Here is a 19,515-nt window from a genome sequence, read left to right as displayed (position 1 = left end):
ACAACAATGTTGTGTAAATTTCCTATGCAAACAACTATAGATATACCACATTGACGCGCTGCTATTGACTGAAAGAATTCCACTCGCTTTCTCTCGCTTAGCAACAGCTGAACCCTTATTGGCTCAAAGCGTGGGTGTGAGCTTTAGTTCGCATTTTTTGCCATGGTTCAAGACATTTTGGCAGCACAATAGTGTTACCGCTTCGTAATCTTAAATTCGAATACCTGGTAGTAATTCTCAGTGTTTCCAACTAGAAGGCTATAAATTCTGATTACAATTTTATGTATAAGATTCACTTCCCTCATTAACAACAATTTAATATTATAGTCTCAGCACACTAGCCAAATCGACTTTTACACTATTTTGTCACAAAGTTGAATAATTGTATTAAATTATGTGGCACTAATTATTATTTTGTCATGACACAAGTCACGTTCAAAATGGCGCAGACATAAGCCAAAATTCGCTTGCACTAAATAATAAATTGTTACAAAGCAAATAAATTGTAGATAATAAATTCATTGATGCCAGGTATATCCACACATTATTAGAACTGTTTACCAAATAAAGTAAGTCCGAAATAGAAACTTGTATTAAATAAAATACGTATTTGCATGAAATAGGTGTTCCGATGCACTTTGTCGAATCTTGACGTCATCTTGTCTTGAAGTTATGAATAAGATATCAGTATTCTTTCACTTTTAGTTTCTAAAAGTCACATGTTATACAACTTTTTAAAGCATTGTTTCTATATTCTTGTTTATATCAAAGCATAATAAAATATTATTGTTTCTAATTGCTTATTTCTTTTTTTTCAGAAATACTTACCTGTGATTAAGAAGATATCTCAAATAGGATATGGCGTTTCCCTTGTATCGTTATTGATTGCTTTTTGTATCCTTGCGTCAATTAAGTAAGTACCATTCGTTATCTATTCATTTAGACAATACAAAAAATATGATGCAAAAGGCTGTGGATAGTGCAAATATTTAAGTTTCAAAGAAAACAAGAATTCTTCCTTGTACTAAAAGTTAATTATGATTCTTGAAGTTTGATATCACTTTCATGGTGTACTATTTAGAATCGTAAAAGTAGAAAAAAAACGTTGGCAAATAAAACTTTCTCTTTTGCAACCTTGTGCAACACCTAGGTTATGAAGGAATATGATTTAGCACTAAAGCGGCATCCAAACGACTACCGATTCTTGAATCTGGTACAGTTGATAAGTGCACAGACCATTGTGCAAGCTCAGATTTATAGTGAATGCCGTTTCTCATCACAATATTTCGCCAGTGTATGAGTTAAATTATAGAACAGTGTTACTGGCTTTATTATAATTAACCCTTGTTGTGCTGTTTGCTTTTGATAAACATATATATCCTAATCCTAACTATATATAAAACTACATGAGCTGACATAAATTATTAAGCACTTCCTGTAGGGCTACAATGATTAAATATAGCATGATTGTAGCTTTCTTGAACTAACCAACAGGAAAATTGCCAAAAGTGAATATTTTTAATTTTTAGGGGGGTCTAAAGAGGGGATGAAGAAATTCTCCTGAACAGGTGTGCAGGCTTTGTGTTGATATAGTATCTCAGACATACAATTTATCTATGTTTCATCCTACGGTGTTTTATCTTTTGGAAGAAGTGCATAACCCTACTCGTTTTTAGAGTGAAGGAGTACTCTACATTTAACATTTTTACGTAGAGTAGTACGACCTGATAGTTGGCAAATGAATCAATTTTAATCTATTATAAGTTATATTATAGATGTATACTTTCAAACTGAATTGTTGAATATACAGGGTGATTCAAAACAACACTTACATAATTTGGGAGGTGATTTCTGACAGCAAAACAAGACGAAAAGTATAGACCAACCTGGGTGCACATATGCTTTCTTTCGAAGTTATAGGCTGCCGGAAACATGAAAAAATGAACTTGAAAGGTCCATAGCTCCAAAACTATGGGACCTACCGTAACCGGATAAAGACTTCACTTAGTAACTAGTATGTGTCCTATGCAAATACCCATGTTTCAGAATCCGGTTGTAATTCCGCATCAATTTTTATAGAGGTAGTTGGTGAGTGCTTCAAATTATATGGCTGTAGCCAAACTCTCTCTATAAAAATTGTTGTGTGAGTACCTTCGGATTTTCAAACATGTATTTTTGGATAGGGTACATATTAGTTTCTAAGAAGTCTTGACCCGACTACGGTAGGTTACTTAGTTTTGGGGCTATGGACCTTTAAAGTTCATCTTTTCATGTTTTCGGCAACCTATAACTCCGAAATGAAGCATGTGCACCCAGGTTGGTCTATACTTTTTGTCTTATCTTGGTGTTAGGAATCACCTTCCAAATGATGTCGGTGTTGTTCTGAAACACCCTGTATATTTCTTATGAATTGCAGGATAATTCTCAATTCACAAGTTGAAAAAATGGCTTCTACATTACCAATTTTCTGTAATTGATCAAACATGATCTCTCTAATTATTTCGAAGTATTTGAGCAGAGAACATGAATGAAGTAAGTATTTTTGTTGTGGACTGTACGAGGTCTATTTGAATGAGAAACGTGCTATGGAACAGCTGACAAGAATCTATAGAAAATTGCAGTGAATATTGATCAGAAGTTCTCCATTCCTTCTGGCTTCACACCGCCGGAAACCATCTCCTGAGAATGCGACCATGTTGTTGCGTTAATGCTTCGTTGCCTTTTTAATCTGCGTAAAAGATACGCGCATCGCTTAGATTGTTCTACCCGTATGGAAAGACACTTAGTTCGTGGAAGAGGTTGGTTTTATCTTTCTCTGTGTGTGTGTGTGTTGTAGAAATTAATGCCTCTGAGCTATTAATAGTTAGAAAAGAGAAGTTTCTAGTCTCTTGGGAGGATGATATTAGAGAAGTTACCCGTCTAAAGGAACTTTCAACACTTCTGAAATGATATTCTCTATTTGTCTTGGTGCAGTATATGTCTTTCGACTCATAAAGACATACCAACTCATTTCACTGTAATGCGTCCTTAAATTTGTCTTTTCGCAACAGCGATTTATACAACGCTAGACCCATTTATACAACACCTAGGGTCACTCACTCCTAGAATGATGAAACTATTACTGTGCATGTGTTTCTTACTCAAGCCTAATTTTCCTTGCTACTTTAATTGATGTTTATATATGGTATCAAATACATATGTCGTTTCAAGATCTTGTTGGAATACTTTCATAACAATAAGGAAGTTGTTGAGTACATTTGGTAGTTTTTCTTATCCCAATTTACTTAGCTCGAAACAGGTCTTCCAAGAAAAAGCACAATATATATCTTATAGTTCAGTGGCGTTCCAAGCAGCCAACACATTAGATATATTAGAGTAAAATGAAGTTGTAAGAGTAATCCCAATCTATTTCTCAACCGAAACTGAAATAGCTATTGAAGAACATTCAAATTAGTGCCGTTGGAACTATTTTTATACTTCAAACATTACAGACAAAAATAGATAAAAAAAATTTTATCTTTGAATCTATTTGTGTTTTTACTTTGTTCTGGAAAAAGCTTGGAAAACGAAATGTAACCAAAGACCTAAATTTTTGCACCATTTGATTTTCCGAAAATACGTTTTACAAACACCTCTGGAAAAGGATAAGCTAGCAGCATGCAAAGTGCACCTTCTAGTAGCGAAATACGTTTAGCATGTAACAAACTATTCATAAAGGTTTTAAACATTCATATATCTATTCTGAAGTCAAACGAAGGTGATATTTCTTTAAACTTTAAGAAAATTTTAAGTGAAACAAATAACTTAAATATCACAATATCTATTATGTACACTCATGTCCAAAATTATTGTCGCATGTCTATAAATATGTTGTTGTAGGGATATAATTTGATATCGAATTCGCCCGGTATTTCTTATAATGTTAGTATATGTATAATCGGCAAAGACATGTATGTGGTACATTTCATGTCAAAAGAACAGTAAATAAGAACAATAAAACAAAAATAAAACTTTCTTGTCCATGTAGCAACATTTTGTTTTACTCATTCTAATTTTCGTATTTATAATTCTTTTCGTATGAAATTTACCAGAAATATACATTTCCCGATTATACACATAGTATCAGTATTAAAAGTGCCCTGCAAAATCATTATCAAATTATATTCTTACAAGAAAATAGTTGTAGATATTCGGCAGTCATTTTGAACATGAGTGTACCATATACATTAAACCATGACTAAAGCAATATTCTTGATGTGTTATGCTTGCAGGAAACTTCGATGTCCCCGAAATATGCTTCACATGCATCTCTTCGTCTCGTTCATTATGCGAGCTTTCATGGCGATGTTGAAGGATTCTCTGTTCGTCCAAGGAGTGGGACTTCCGTCGGATATTGTACAAATTGACCTTGGGACAATTCTTAGTGAGACTGACGAGGTATTCACACTGGATTTTTTTTCTATCAATTTTCTTTCATAAGGAATAAAAAGTTCATAATTTTAAAGCTTTCGATTTTTAGACCGACCAGATCTCGAGGTAATTTATTTATGTAAATTGACAAAGCTCAAGTCTAGGTTGGTAATATTGTGGTGATTCCATCCAGCAACACCAACAAATATTGTATTCAATCTATATATATAAAAGAGAACGTACAAATCCTTTGTCCGCTCATCACGCTAATACGGCTGAACCAATTTCTTTTATTTTTGGGGGGTTATTAGGATTTGGACCCTAGATGGTTTTTATCATATCACTTTAATTTTCAATTACCAGTGTCTTGAGATAATTGACCATTCAGGTGTCCATTACGTACAAATCCTTTATTAGTTCATCATAGGTATAAAAATAAACGTATGTATATGCAACCCGCATGACCGTGTCACTCGGCGGGTTAACATAAATGACAGGCGTTATAATGGTTTTTATCATATCACTTGAAAGCGAAAAAGTAAAAATTATCTAAGTAACAAAGTTTATTGCGTTCCGGGGTGACCGCAGCGAAGCGGGGTGAACGCTGCTAGTTTAAAATATTTAGAAAAGAAAACATTGTATTTTGCATGCCTGCCCTCTTTTTACTAAAGCTTTTCTATTTCAACTGTGCCCCTTCTGGCGCTGCTGTCGATGTGTATTTTACTGTACTTTCCTCGAAAAAGAAGGGACAAGTTGCTGCGACCAAGATCTTTCAATTGTTGGATGCGGAAGCGTTGCCACAATGAATTATTTCATGGACTTCGCTGTAGTTTCCTACGTCAGAGGATGGTGTGGATGGTGCCGAAGTATGTTTCGCATATTTTCTAAGGGCACACCTGAAATAGTAAGGCTGTAGCAGCTACTGTAGAAATGTAAAATAATCATTTAGGGGTGGTACTGGGGCAACATGGAGACGATAAAACATGAAACGACAAGGTACCTGAAGGTGATGACTTCTGAAGACTTCCAGGTATGTTTCCAACAATAGGACACGGAGGCGAGATAAGTGTGTTGCTGCAAATGGGGAGTATTTTCAAGGGGATATGATTGAGGTGCTCTAGTTTTGTAAAATATAGTGTTTATGACATCAGTTCGCGTTTTTTTATTGTACAAACCAGAATTGTTCTTTTATTATTTACAGCTAGTCATCCAAATTACAATTTTGACAATTTTTGAAAATGAAATGAAATCTTTGAGTTTTACGTCCTACGCTTATGCCAGTTAGGCTGAAGAAGACGGTGATGATGAATAATGAATGAAATTGTGGAATGAAGAAAGTGGGAGGAAACGGGAGAACCCCGAAAAAATCCACGCACACGGCGTTTGTCCACCACAAAGTTCACTTGGCGGAGGCTGGGATCGACCCCGGGACTCCAAGCACCAGAGCTGAACGCTCTACCACTGAGAGTAGTAGTGGTCGACGTTCGCCCGAATGACTCATCCTCACTCTCTTTTATGACCAGGATTTTTGTGACGTCATAGGTCAAAGGTCAATGACCTTGGCCCGGGGTCAATGACCTAGGGGTACCTAGGACCATCCCCTCTAAATTTTGGCAGGGGTACCATGGCCCACCCCCCTAAATTTTGGCAGGGGTGCCTAGGACCACCCTGCTTAAATTTTGGAAATTGCCAAATTTAAAAATTGGGTATGGTAGCCTAGGACCATAGTATGTACCTCTATCAGTATTGGGGGTCTATGTCGTTCCCTTTCATGGGTAAAAAATTGCCAAAAAGTCAAATTTCGGGGTTTTTTGACCTAATTTATCCCCTTGGATGAGGTGTTATTACCTTATATAGTTATATGGGCGTATACAGGGGTTCATTCCCTTTCATAAGACATGGGTACATTAATGCACCCCTTGAAAAATTTGGGAGGGGTACCTTGGCCCACCCCTTAAATTTTGGAAATTGCCCAATTTAAACATTGGGTATTTTAGTACTGGACCCTAATATGTATCATGATAAATTTGGGTGGTCCACCTCGTTCCCTTCTAGGGGTACAAAATTGCCAAAATATAAACGTAAGCAATACGTAGTACCACGTGTTTGGTTTTTGGTCGATTTTATCCCCTTTGATGACGTGTTATTATCCTATATAGTTATATGGTCATGTATAGGGGTCCATTACCTTTCATAAGATATGGGTATATTTGTGCACTCCTTTAAAAATTTGGGAGGGGTACTTTGGCCCACCCCTTACATTTTGGAAATTGCTCATTTTATATATTTGGTATTATAGTACTGGACCCTAACATGTATTATAATAAATTTGGGTGGTCCACTTCGTTCCCTTTTAGGGGTACAAAATTGCCAAAATATAAACGTAAGCAATACGTTGTACCACGTGTTTGGTTTCGACCCAAGTTATCCCCTTGGATGAGGTCCTATTACCTTATATGGTTATATGGTCATGTATAGGGGTCCATTCCCTTTCATAACATATGGGTATATTGGTGCACCCCTTTAAAAATTTGGGAGGGGTACATTGGCCCACCCCTTAAATTTTAGAAATTGACCATTTTACATATTTGGTATAATAGTATAGGACCCTAATATATATATATTACTATAAATTTGGGTGGTCCACCTCGTTCCCTTTCATGGGTACGAAATTGCCAAATTGTTAGTACAACCACGTGTTTCGTTTTTGACCTAATTTATTCCCTTGGATGAGGTCCTATTACCTTATATGGTTATATGGTCATGTATAGGGGTCTATTACCTATCATAAGACATAGGTACATTTGTGCACCCCTTTAAATTTTTGGGAGGGGTACCTTGGCCCACCCCTTTAATTTTGGAAATTACCCATTTAATATATTTGGTATTATAGTATAGGACCCTAATAGAGATTACTATAAATTTGGTTGGTCCACCTCGTTCCCTTCTAGGGGTACAAAATTGCCAAAATATAAACGTAAGCAATACGTTATACCACGTGTTTGGTTTTTGGTTGATTTTATTCTCTTTGATGAGGTGTTATTACCTTATATGTTCACATGAGCGTATACAGGAGTCTATTACCTTTCATAAGACATGGGTATATTGATGCACCCCTTTAAATTTTTGGGAGGGGTACCTTGGCCCAACCCTTTAATTTTGGAAATTGCTTAATTTCATCATGTGGTGTCATAGTACTGGATCCTAATATGTATCATGATAAATTTGGATGGTCCACCTCGTTCCCTTTTAGGGGTACAAAATTGTCAAAATATAAACGTAAGCAATACGTTATACCACGTGTTTGATTTTTGACCTAATTTATCTCCTTGATGAGGTCCTATTACATCATATAGTTATATGGTCATGTATAGGGGTCCATTCCCTATCATAAGACATAGGTACATTTGTGCACCCCCGGGAGGGGTACAATGGCCCACCTCTTTAATTTGGAAATTGCTCAATTAAACATTTGGTATTACAGTATAGGACCCTAATATGGATCACTATAAATTTGGGTGGTCCACCTCGTTCCCTTTTAGGTGTACAAAATTGACAAAATATAAACGTAAGCATTACGTTGTACCACGTGTTTGGTTTTGACCTAATTTATTTCTTTGGATGAGGTCCTATTACCTTATATGGTTATATGGTAATGTATAGGTGTTCATTCCCTATCATAAGACATAGGTACATTGATGCACCCCGGGAGGGGATTCGGTATCATAGTACAGGCCTCAACATGTATCATGATAAATTTGGGTGGTCCATCTTGTTCCCTTTCATGGGTAAAAATTGCTAAAATATAAACATAAGCAATATGTTGTACCATGTGTTTGGTTTTTGGCCCAATTTCTTCCCTTTGATGAGGTTCTATTACCTTATATGGTTATATGGTCATGTATATAGGTTCATTTCCTATCATAAGATATGGGTACGTTGATGCATCCTTTAAAAATTTGGGAGGGGTATCTTGGCACATCCACTCGGTTTTAGAAATTATTTAATATAAGCATTTGGTATCATAGTACAGGTCTTCAATATGTACCACTATAAATTTGGATGGTCCACATCGTTCCCTTTTCATAGGTAAAGAACTACCAAAAATCAAATTTCGGAGGTTATTGACCCCTATTTAGCACGTTATATGGTTTATTACCTTTATATGTTTATGTTCCCTTTTAAATTTGGGAATTATCGAATAACAAAATTCGGTAAACGTTTTCTAGGACCCGTTGGTATTCCTCTTATGGCCAAATATTCAAAATTTAAAGGTTATTGACCGGCTTTATTATTGAATAAGTACAGGATTTATTACTTTTTTCATAAGACACAGGTGTATTTGTGTACCAATCTTAAATTTTGGGAGGGGGTACATTTCTTATTGTCATATCAATAATTGGTAAATGTTCTTTGGGTAAATCATTGTGATCACGTGATCAGTTATTGACCTATGATGGGATTAGGAGTCCAGGACATTGGTACATTGAAACTTTGTAGGATAATTTGAGAATGCGTCATTGGTATTGATTATTACAGCCAAATATAAACGTAAGCAAGACGTTGTACCACGTGATTGACCTTGATGAGGTAGTGTACAGGGATACATAGCTAACCTTATTGAAACTTATGACTCATAGTCTTAAGGGAATACATGCTACAACACTGGCAAAGTTATTGTTGATGCAATTTGATTGGCTGATCACTATCTTTCGTGCAATCTGATTGGTTGATCACTATCTTTCGTGCAATCTGATTGGTTGATGATTTCCAAATCTTTGCTGTATTCAGTTTTTAAGTTTTGTTTTACATTTAAAAATCTTGTTTTTGTTCAACATTTTGCACTCAATGATAAATATGATCAAAACCGTTTATTTGTTAATCGAATAGTTAAAAACCGGATAAAGTTTGACGGTTAACCGTGAAACGTAAAAATTTTTTAGTTTGAAATTTTTTTTTGCTTGAAACATTTTGTTTGAAAATTCTTGCTTTCAAATTTTTTGTTTGAATTTTTTGTTTGAGAATTTTGTTTGAAATTTTTTTGACAACTTTTGTTTCAAAATTTTTTGTTTAAAATTTTTTTGTTTGAAATTTTTTTTCGTTTCAAAATTTTGTTTAAAATTTTTGTTTGAAATTTTTTCGTTTCCAAATTTTTTGTTTGAAAAAATTTTTGTTTGAAATTTTTTTGTTTCAAAATTTTGTTTGAAATTTTTGTTTGAAATTTTTCGTTTCCAAATTTTTTGTTTGAAATTTTTTGTTTGAAATTTTTTTCGTTTCAAAATTTTGTTTGAATTTTTTTCGTTTGAAATTTTTTGTTTGAATTTCTTTCGTTTCCAAGTTTTTTCGTTTCAAAAATTTTTTTTCAAACTTTTGTTTCAAAGATTTTTGTTCGAAATTTTTGTTTGAAATTTTTGTTTCAAAGTTTGGTTTGACATTTTTAAAAGTTTGTGCACCCATTAGTAAAGAACCGGAACTGTTTAGAGCAAAAACCTTTGACAACATTGTGGTGCAATAGTACACGTCAGAACCTGGGGTTGTACTTGAAATGAAAAAAACACAATTCATTGAAATGGATCATTTTATTACACTCCACATACATCCATACCAGATAGTGGTTCTGGATATTGTCGATACAATGTATTTTGAACTTCTTGCACTAGTTTGTCTTTAGCATATAATTTTAATTCCAGTTGAAGTCTTTTAAGGTCTATTGCAATATCAATTGGTGGAAACTCAATGTCCATTTGATCACAAATAAACTGTTTATCAATACAGGTATGCACCCACGAACGATGTTGACAACCATCACAATATCTAGATACATGTTGTACAATATGCATAACACATTTCTCAAAATAGTACTTTTTCAGGAATATACTTGTTTTGTTGCACACTTCCACTGCATGTTTCACACACTGAAATACGCTGATGAATTTGTTCCATTCCGTTTGTGTTAGATACACCATGTTGCGAGGGACATGAAATGTACTCTTTTTACGTAACAGCACCATCTTCTCTTCGAGGACTGTACGCAGCACCACTTCATGATTTGAGCCTAATGATTTGACTATGGTCACATTTAGCTCATCATGAAAATAATCGTTCATTTGGTCGATTCGTGACATTCTTCACAGGTCAGTTGTACACCAAATTGTTCTGCTTTGCCCAATCGAATCACAGGTTCAAATGTTCTAGCACTGATACCAATCATCACATGTTTTGTTTGAAATATATTTATTGGATAATAGCTTGCGAAGATGAACTCTTTATCGTTAGAAGTACACATCTTTCCTCCTGAAAAGCACTTGCTCAAATGATTTCATGGGATGACACTGTATTTGTTGGTTTATAGTTATTGCTGACGTCATTGGTAAGAAATGTGCTGACATTTGAATTCATGATTTCATCACAGTTGCTGACGTCATGCCGACCAACCAAATTCATACAACTACGGCTGACGTCATTGGAAAGAAATGTGCTGATTCATGATTTCATCACAATGGCTGACGAATCCGGCTGTGTACTAAATTCAAATTGATGACTTCGACCCAAGAATCCTTTGTAACATAAAGATACAGATCCAGTATTTAAGAAACGTAGCAGTTCTTCTTGTTTCGATGCTTCCATGGGTAAATATCTTGCTGGTAAAATTATATTCTTATCATTTTCAAGCTTCACTACGATTCTTAATCCAAACTTTGTAGGGATCATTTGGCTAGCTAAGATTCTATAAGGTACATTCTGTTGTAAATTAGTAATCTTGGTAAATGATTTCATCACATCACGTGTGTTTAGAAACCGCAGACAAGTAGCCATGATGACGATATTATGAATACTAACTCGAACGATGATGTAAAACTGATGACGTTGCATTATCATGTTCTGACGTGTATTATTGCAACACAATGTTGCCAGAGGTTTTAGTTCTAAACAGTTCCGGTTCTTTACTAATGGGTGCACAAACTTTTAAAAATGTCAAACCAAACTTTGAAACAAAAATTTCAAACAAAAATTTCGAACAAAAATCTTTGAAACAAAAGTTTGAAAAAAATTTTTTGAAACGAAAAAACTTGGAAACGAAAGAAATTCAAACAAAAAAATTTCAAACGAAAAAAATTCAAACAAAATTTTGAAACGAAAAAAAATTTCAAACAAAAAATTTCAAACAAAAAATTTGGAAACGAAAAATTTCAAACAAAAATTTCAAACAAAATTTTGAAACAAAAAAATTTCAAACAAAAATTTTTTCAAACAAAAAATTTGGAAACGAAAAAATTTCAAACAAAAATTTTAAACAAAATTTTGAAACGAAAAAAAATTTCAAACAAAAAAATTTTAAACAAAAAATTTTGAAACAAAAGTTGTCAAAAAAAATTTCAAACAAAATTCTCAAACAAAAAATTCAAACAAAAAATTTGAAAGCAAGAATTTTCAAACAAAATGTTTCAAGCAAAAAAAATTTCAAACTAAAAAATTTTTACGTTTCACGGTTAACCGTCAAACTTTATCCGGTTTTTAACTATTCGATTAACAAATAAACGGTTTTGATCATATTTATCATTGAGTGCAAAATGTTGAACAAAAACAAGATTTTTAAATGTAAAACAAAACTTAAAAACTGAATACAGCAAAGATTTGGAAATCATCAACCAATCAGATTGCACGAAAGATAGTGATCAACCAATCAGATTGCACGAAAGATAGTGATCAGCCAATCAAATTGCATCAACAATAACTTTGCCAGTGTTGTAGCATGTATTCCCTTAAGACTATGAGTCATAAGTTTCAATAAGGTTAGCTATGTATCCCTGTACACTACCTCATCAAGGTCAATCACGTGGTACAACGTCTTGCTTACGTTTATATTTGGCTGTAATAATCAATACCAATGACGCATTCTCAAATTATCCTACAAAGTTTCAATGTACCAATGTCCTGGACTCCTAATCCCATCATAGGTCAATAACTGATCACGTGATCACAATGATTTACCCAAAGAACATTTACCAATTATTGATATGACAATAAGAAATGTACCCCCTCCCAAAATTTAAGATTGGTACACAAATACACCTGTGTCTTATGAAAAAAGTAATAAATCCTGTACTTATTCAATAATAAAGCCGGTCAATAACCTTTAAATTTTGAATATTTGGCCATAAGAGGAATACCAACGGGTCCTAGAAAACGTTTACCGAATTTTGTTATTCGATAATTCCCAAATTTAAAAGGGAACATAAACATATAAAGGTAATAAACCATATAACGTGCTAAATAGGGGTCAATAACCTCCGAAATTTGATTTTTGGTAGTTCTTTACCTATGAAAAGGGAACGATGTGGACCATCCAAATTTATAGTGGTACATATTGAAGACCTGTACTATGATACCAAATGCTTATATTAAATAATTTCTAAAACCGAGTGGATGTGCCAAGATACCCCTCCCAAATTTTTAAAGGATGCATCAACGTACCCATATCTTATGATAGGAAATGAACCTATATACATGACCATATAACCATATAAGGTAATAGAACCTCATCAAAGGGAAGAAATTGGGCCAAAAACCAAACACATGGTACAACATATTGCTTATGTTTATATTTTAGCAATTTTTACCCATGAAAGGGAACAAGATGGACCACCCAAATTTATCATGATACATGTTGAGGCCTGTACTATGATACCGAATCCCCTCCCGGGGTGCATCAATGTACCTATGTCTTATGATAGGGAATGAACACCTATACATTACCATATAACCATATAAGGTAATAGGACCTCATCCAAAGAAATAAATTAGGTCAAAACCAAACACGTGGTACAACGTAATGCTTACGTTTATATTTTGTCAATTTTGTACACCTAAAAGGGAACGAGGTGGACCACCCAAATTTATAGTGATCCATATTAGGGTCCTATACTGTAATACCAAATGTTTAATTGAGCAATTTCCAAATTAAAGAGGTGGGCCATTGTACCCCTCCCGGGGGTGCACAAATGTACCTATGTCTTATGATAGGGAATGGACCCCTATACATGACCATATAACTATATGATGTAATAGGACCTCATCAAGGAGATAAATTAGGTCAAAAATCAAACACGTGGTATAACGTATTGCTTACGTTTATATTTTGACAATTTTGTACCCCTAAAAGGGAACGAGGTGGACCATCCAAATTTATCATGATACATATTAGGATCCAGTACTATGACACCACATGATGAAATTAAGCAATTTCCAAAATTAAAGGGTTGGGCCAAGATACCCCTCCCAAAAATTTAAAGGGGTGCATCAATATACCCATGTCTTATGAAAGGTAATAGACTCCTGTATACGCTCATGTGAACATATAAGGTAATAACACCTCATCAAAGAGAATAAAATCAACCAAAAACCAAACACGTGGTATAACGTATTGCTTACGTTTATATTTTGGCAATTTTGTACCCCTAGAAGGGAACGAGGTGGACCAACCAAATTTATAGTAATCTCTATTAGGGTCCTATACTATAATACCAAATATATTAAATGGGTAATTTCCAAAATTAAAGGGGTGGGCCAAGGTACCCCTCCCAAAAATTTAAAGGGGTGCATCAATATACCCATGTCTTATGAAAGGTAATAGACTCCTGTATACGCTCATGTGAACATATAAGGTAATAACACCTCATCAAAGAGAATAAAATCAACCAAAAACCAAACACGTGGTATAACGTATTGCTTACGTTTATATTTTGGCAATTTTGTACCCCTAGAAGGGAACGAGGTGGACCAACCAAATTTATAGTAATCTCTATTAGGGTCCTATACTATAATACCAAATATATTAAATGGGTAATTTCCAAAATTAAAGGGGTGGGCCAAGGTACCCCTCCCAAAAATTTAAAGGGGTGCACAAATGTACCTATGTCTTATGATAGGTAATAGACCCCTATACATGACCATATAACCATATAAGGTAATAGGACCTCATCCAAGGGAATAAATTAGGTCAAAAACGAAACACGTGGTTGTACTAACAATTTGGCAATTTCGTACCCATGAAAGGGAACGAGGTGGACCACCCAAATTTATAGTAATATATATATATTAGGGTCCTATACTATTATACCAAATATGTAAAATGGTCAATTTCTAAAATTTAAGGGGTGGGCCAATGTACCCCTCCCAAATTTTTAAAGGGGTGCACCAATATACCCATATGTTATGAAAGGGAATGGACCCCTATACATGACCATATAACCATATAAGGTAATAGGACCTCATCCAAGGGGATAACTTGGGTCGAAACCAAACACGTGGTACAACGTATTGCTTACGTTTATATTTTGGCAATTTTGTACCCCTAAAAGGGAACGAAGTGGACCACCCAAATTTATTATAATACATGTTAGGGTCCAGTACTATAATACCAAATATATAAAATGAGCAATTTCCAAAATGTAAGGGGTGGGCCAAAGTACCCCTCCCAAATTTTTAAAGGAGTGCACAAATATACCCATATCTTATGAAAGGTAATGGACCCCTATACATGACCATATAACTATATAGGATAATAACACGTCATCAAAGGGGATAAAATCGACCAAAAACCAAACACGTGGTACTACGTATTGCTTACGTTTATATTTTGGCAATTTTGTACCCCTAGAAGGGAACGAGGTGGACCACCCAAATTTATCATGATACATATTAGGGTCCAGTACTAAAATACCCAATGTTTAAATTGGGCAATTTCCAAAATTTAAGGGGTGGGCCAAGGTACCCCTCCCAAATTTTTCAAGGGGTGCATTAATGTACCCATGTCTTATGAAAGGGAATGAACCCCTGTATACGCCCATATAACTATATAAGGTAATAACACCTCATCCAAGGGGATAAATTAGGTCAAAAAACCCCGAAATTTGACTTTTTGGCAATTTTTTACCCATGAAAGGGAACGACATAGACCCCCAATACTGATAGAGGTACATACTATGGTCCTAGGCTACCATACCCAATTTTTAAATTTGGCAATTTCCAAAATTTAAGCAGGGTGGTCCTAGGCACCCCTGCCAAAATTTAGGGGGGTGGGCCATGGTACCCCTGCCAAAATTTAGAGGGGATGGTCCTAGGTACCCCTAGGTCATTGACCCCGGGCCAAGGTCATTGACCTTTGACCTATGACGTCACAAAAATCCTGGTCATAAAAGAGAGTGAGGATGAGTCATTCGGGCGAACGTCGACCACTACTACTCTGAGCCACCGCGGCCCTTTGACAATTTTTGACTATTTAAGCTCTTACATTGTAGCCAAATGAATATTGCGCGTCCTTTTGGTATCTGGTATAATTTGAATTTATGTCATTCCAGCATCGAGACTATGTGATATTTGGACCTACGGCTAAATATAGAATCCAAACTCGTAAACTTTCAGCAGAGTTCGAACTAGAGCCTTTTCCACGTGAATGGTCCTAATAGTAACAATTTCGTGATGAGGAAATTGTCTTGATGCGTATGATGGAGGTTTGAATCCTGAAGGAGAATATTCGAAAGTTAAAGTTCTCTGCTAATTTATTTCAGGTCTTGCAATCAGAGACTCTATTTAAACAGGTACCCTTTTGCAAGGGCGCCGATTTCTCTGTAAATTTGGGGGGGCATTCAGATGCAGAAGGTATATATATGTATGTATGTATGTATGAAGATTTTAAGACAAATTGCACTCAAATTATGCCAAGTATTGTATCTTCATAAATAAAATAGGGGGAACCACATGAGTTTTGGTGGGCCCGGGCCCCCTCGCGCCCCCCAGGATCGGCACCCTTGCCCTTTTGGCTACGATTACTATTTATTGTACAGTATTAGCAATGATTTACTAACCTTGAATTACCTTCCATTTGAATAATTTTATTTAATTATTTACATGTATAATTTACTTTTTGTCATCCTTTTCCAGAACTGGGAGTGTAAAGTAATAACAACATTGTGGCAGTATTTCATTCTGGCTAATTACGCGTGGATTCTAATGGAGGGATTGTATCTTCACAACTTAATATTTCTAGCATTGTTTACAGATAGTAGTGCCATTACGCTGTATGTGATCCTCGGATGGGGTAAGTACATTATTAAATTCCTGTAATAAACGAACATTTGAATTTAATTGTTAATTTATTGGTGAATATTGTAAAATACAAGGGTTAAATCCAGAGGCGGGTATAGAAGATAAAAACTGGGGGGGGCAGCCAGTACCCAGACTATGATAGGTATACCGGTACTGTACATAAACTTTAAAAAATATATAAATAATAGCTTAAATTGTTTTTTCACTGAAAAACTGGGGGGTCGAGGCCCTACCGGGCCTGGCCTAGATCCGCCACTGGTTAAATCATGACAACTATTTTTATTGGAAAGCTTATGGCATGTAACGTCACGTGGTCCCACGAGATGGCGTATGTGAGTAGAGCTGCACGTCTGAGCTCGCCAGATTTGCCAACCATGCGAATATTCCATAATTTTAGAAATGGAGTGAAATTTGTCAGTTTTACGTCCTACGATTATGCCCTTTAAAGGAGACGGCGATGATGAGAAATTATTGAAATGATGGAATAAAAATGGGAGGAAACGGGAGAGCCCTGAGAAAACCCACAAGCACAGTGTTTTGTTCACCACAAGGCCCACATGCCGCAAGCTGGGATCGAACCAGTTACCCCGAGCACTGAAGGTGAACGCTTTACCACCGATCCACCGCGCTCCCACGATAATTTTAGAATGCACTTTTTTTTTTTTTTTTTTTTTTGCAGTTTGTGAATGTGCAAATAAAAATTGTAGATTTGCATTAAATATTTAGAAAACACACACAATGAGATTTTTATAGCCATTCCCGCTAAAATAAATCAATAACACTTTCAGAATTGGTAAATGGCAACTCTGAATCCATTCTTTAAATATAATTACGTTTACAATGAAGTGGAAATTTTGTTCAGAGTACCTAGTGTTAGGAAGGATATTTAAAAATGTGAAGACAGTGACACCAACTTTGAGGTAGAAACTGAAGATTACTAGATATGTTTATTATATATTACTGCTATTAATGGCAGTATTATTATTTCTACAATTATCAAGTGCGTAACGAATATACAATAATTTTAAAGACGAAAATCGATAATTGTGTTCTCTGAGGTTGGCAACTCTGGAGCATGCCCTGAAAAATGAAATCTTTGAGTTTTACGTCCCACAGATATGCCGGTTAGACTAAAGGAGACGGTGATGATTGGTAATGAATGAAATGGTGGAATGAAGAAAGTGGGAGAACGCCGAAGAAACCCACGCACACGGTGTTTGTCCACCACAAAGTTCAGTTGGCGGGGGCTGGGATCGAACCAGGGACCCCAAGCACCAGAGGTGAACGCTCTACCACGGAGCCACCAGGGCCCAAGCGCGCCCTGAAGTTCAGTAGGTGAGCGACAGTGGTCTGGAATGTAGTCACAACGTATATAAAAGTAGCATTTCTCCGTGGCAGGAATGCACGGGAATGCCTCACAGAGTGATGGAAATCAGTAGGTACGCGTGAAACAACAATTGCTTGGGGAACGTTTTGCTAACAAACCAGACTTTGTGACAGCACATCGACGCAAGGTGGCTCACATTATCGCTTCACATAAAGCAGATGGCATTCAATACCTTCTTCATCGCTGGCAACAGACCGTCGATGAACTTGGAGACTACTTCGAAGGTTGCTAAACATACAGCGTAACTTGTGAGTCGTGTACTATGTACTACTGTAAAGCCTGAGTAAGTAGTTTTGTAGAACCGTTGCTCCTAAGCAGGGGTAAAAGAAATCTGAAAAGGTAGGGGGACGGTAGGTAGCGGCACGACGTCACGCCATCCCCCTGCCTATCTTTGCCCATTGTATTGTTTTAGGAACTGGGGAGAAGCCGTATATAATTTTTGGAGGCGCGGGGATGGCATCCCCCGCGTTCCCCCTTACTTTTACCACTGCTCATAGGATTATAAACCTATTTTATCTGGTTGCCTGGTTTGGTTTGTTCCCCAAGCGGATCTCTTGCTCCCAGTCTGCTTGTGGTAAGACGATTCGACGACCCTTTGCCATAAGCTTTCTCACGTGAATCTTCGATGTGTCCTGTTATACTCTGTTCGAAAGAAAAAATAATTTCCATGACAAATAATGCCACCCGAATAGAATATTGTTTAATTTCCTGATACTATCTTACCTTTTCCTCACCTTTTCCTATCCTACCTTTTCCTGATACTATCTTACCGTTTCCTGATACTATCTTACCTTTTCCTCATAATCTTAGTTCACTCCAATTCACTTTAAATTTTCATCCTGAACGTTGTACGAGTCTTACGTTCCAGCTTCCTACGCTGAAATGAAAGTTATTATTTTCTTCTCTGTAGGGAAGCACACGAGACGAGTCGAGACAGGGTTTTTCTGACAAAATTTGAGTCGAGACACTTCTCTTCCAATAGAATAAAAATATACATTTTTCGAGTCGAGACATCATTTTTACAGCACATTTTCGAGTCGAGACAGCCACAAATCTTGTGTTGTGTGCATCCCTACTTCTCTGATAATTCTTCCGGGAGTAATTCTCATCTGAAAATCCTAACGAGGGACTATTTTACCTCTAGTATCTTTTATTTCCGAAAGAACCATCGTTATACAGTATTTTTTCACTAATTCATCTCTCCTAGGGAAAACAAAATGTATTGTAGGCCTATTCCCGTTTCCATTCTTGAGGAACTTTAAAACTATCGTCTTTACTGCTATATTTTCAGTATGTATTCTCAATAATGTTTATTTTTGTCATTGAAATATCAACAAGTAAGTAGTTGAAATCATAAAAAAAAAGATGAAGTAACGTCCATTCAGTTTCTATTCACCATTTACTTCCTTTTTAGCTATAAATGAGCCATCTATAAATTACAGAAACCATTTTACAATATACAAACGAGAGTTAACAAATATTCACGTTAGTTGCAGGGGCGGATCCTGGACGGACATCTGTGGTACGCGGTTGGTTATAATACAGCTACTTAGAGCTACTTTTAAGAACTCCAAACTCTCGTATGGGTTTTATTTATATATAAAATAAGA

At 35.8% G+C, this 19,515-nt stretch overlaps 1 protein-coding gene across 3 annotated transcripts in view; it reads left to right on the top strand.

Annotated features, from left to right (window-relative positions):
• LOC145668979 (parathyroid hormone 2 receptor-like) overlaps positions 1-19,515 on the top strand; it is a 121,355-nt gene that overhangs the window by 23,399 nt on the left and 78,441 nt on the right. For all 3 annotated transcript variants that reach the window (XM_081737286.1, XM_081737287.1, XM_081737285.1), the window contains exons 4-6: positions 819-913; positions 4,272-4,437; positions 16,354-16,510. In XM_081737286.1, the coding sequence (XP_081593412.1) occupies positions 819-913; positions 4,272-4,437; positions 16,354-16,510 (418 nt within the window). The remainder of the gene's footprint in view (positions 1-818; positions 914-4,271; positions 4,438-16,353; positions 16,511-19,515) is intronic.

The sequence above is a fragment of the Thermobia domestica genome, chromosome 13 (assembly GCF_964235325.1).
Source record: "Thermobia domestica chromosome 13, izTheDome1.hap1.1, whole genome shotgun sequence".
NCBI classification, from domain to species: Eukaryota; Metazoa; Arthropoda; class Insecta; order Zygentoma; family Lepismatidae; genus Thermobia; species Thermobia domestica.
This window is presented reverse-complemented; position numbering and strand designations above follow the sequence as displayed.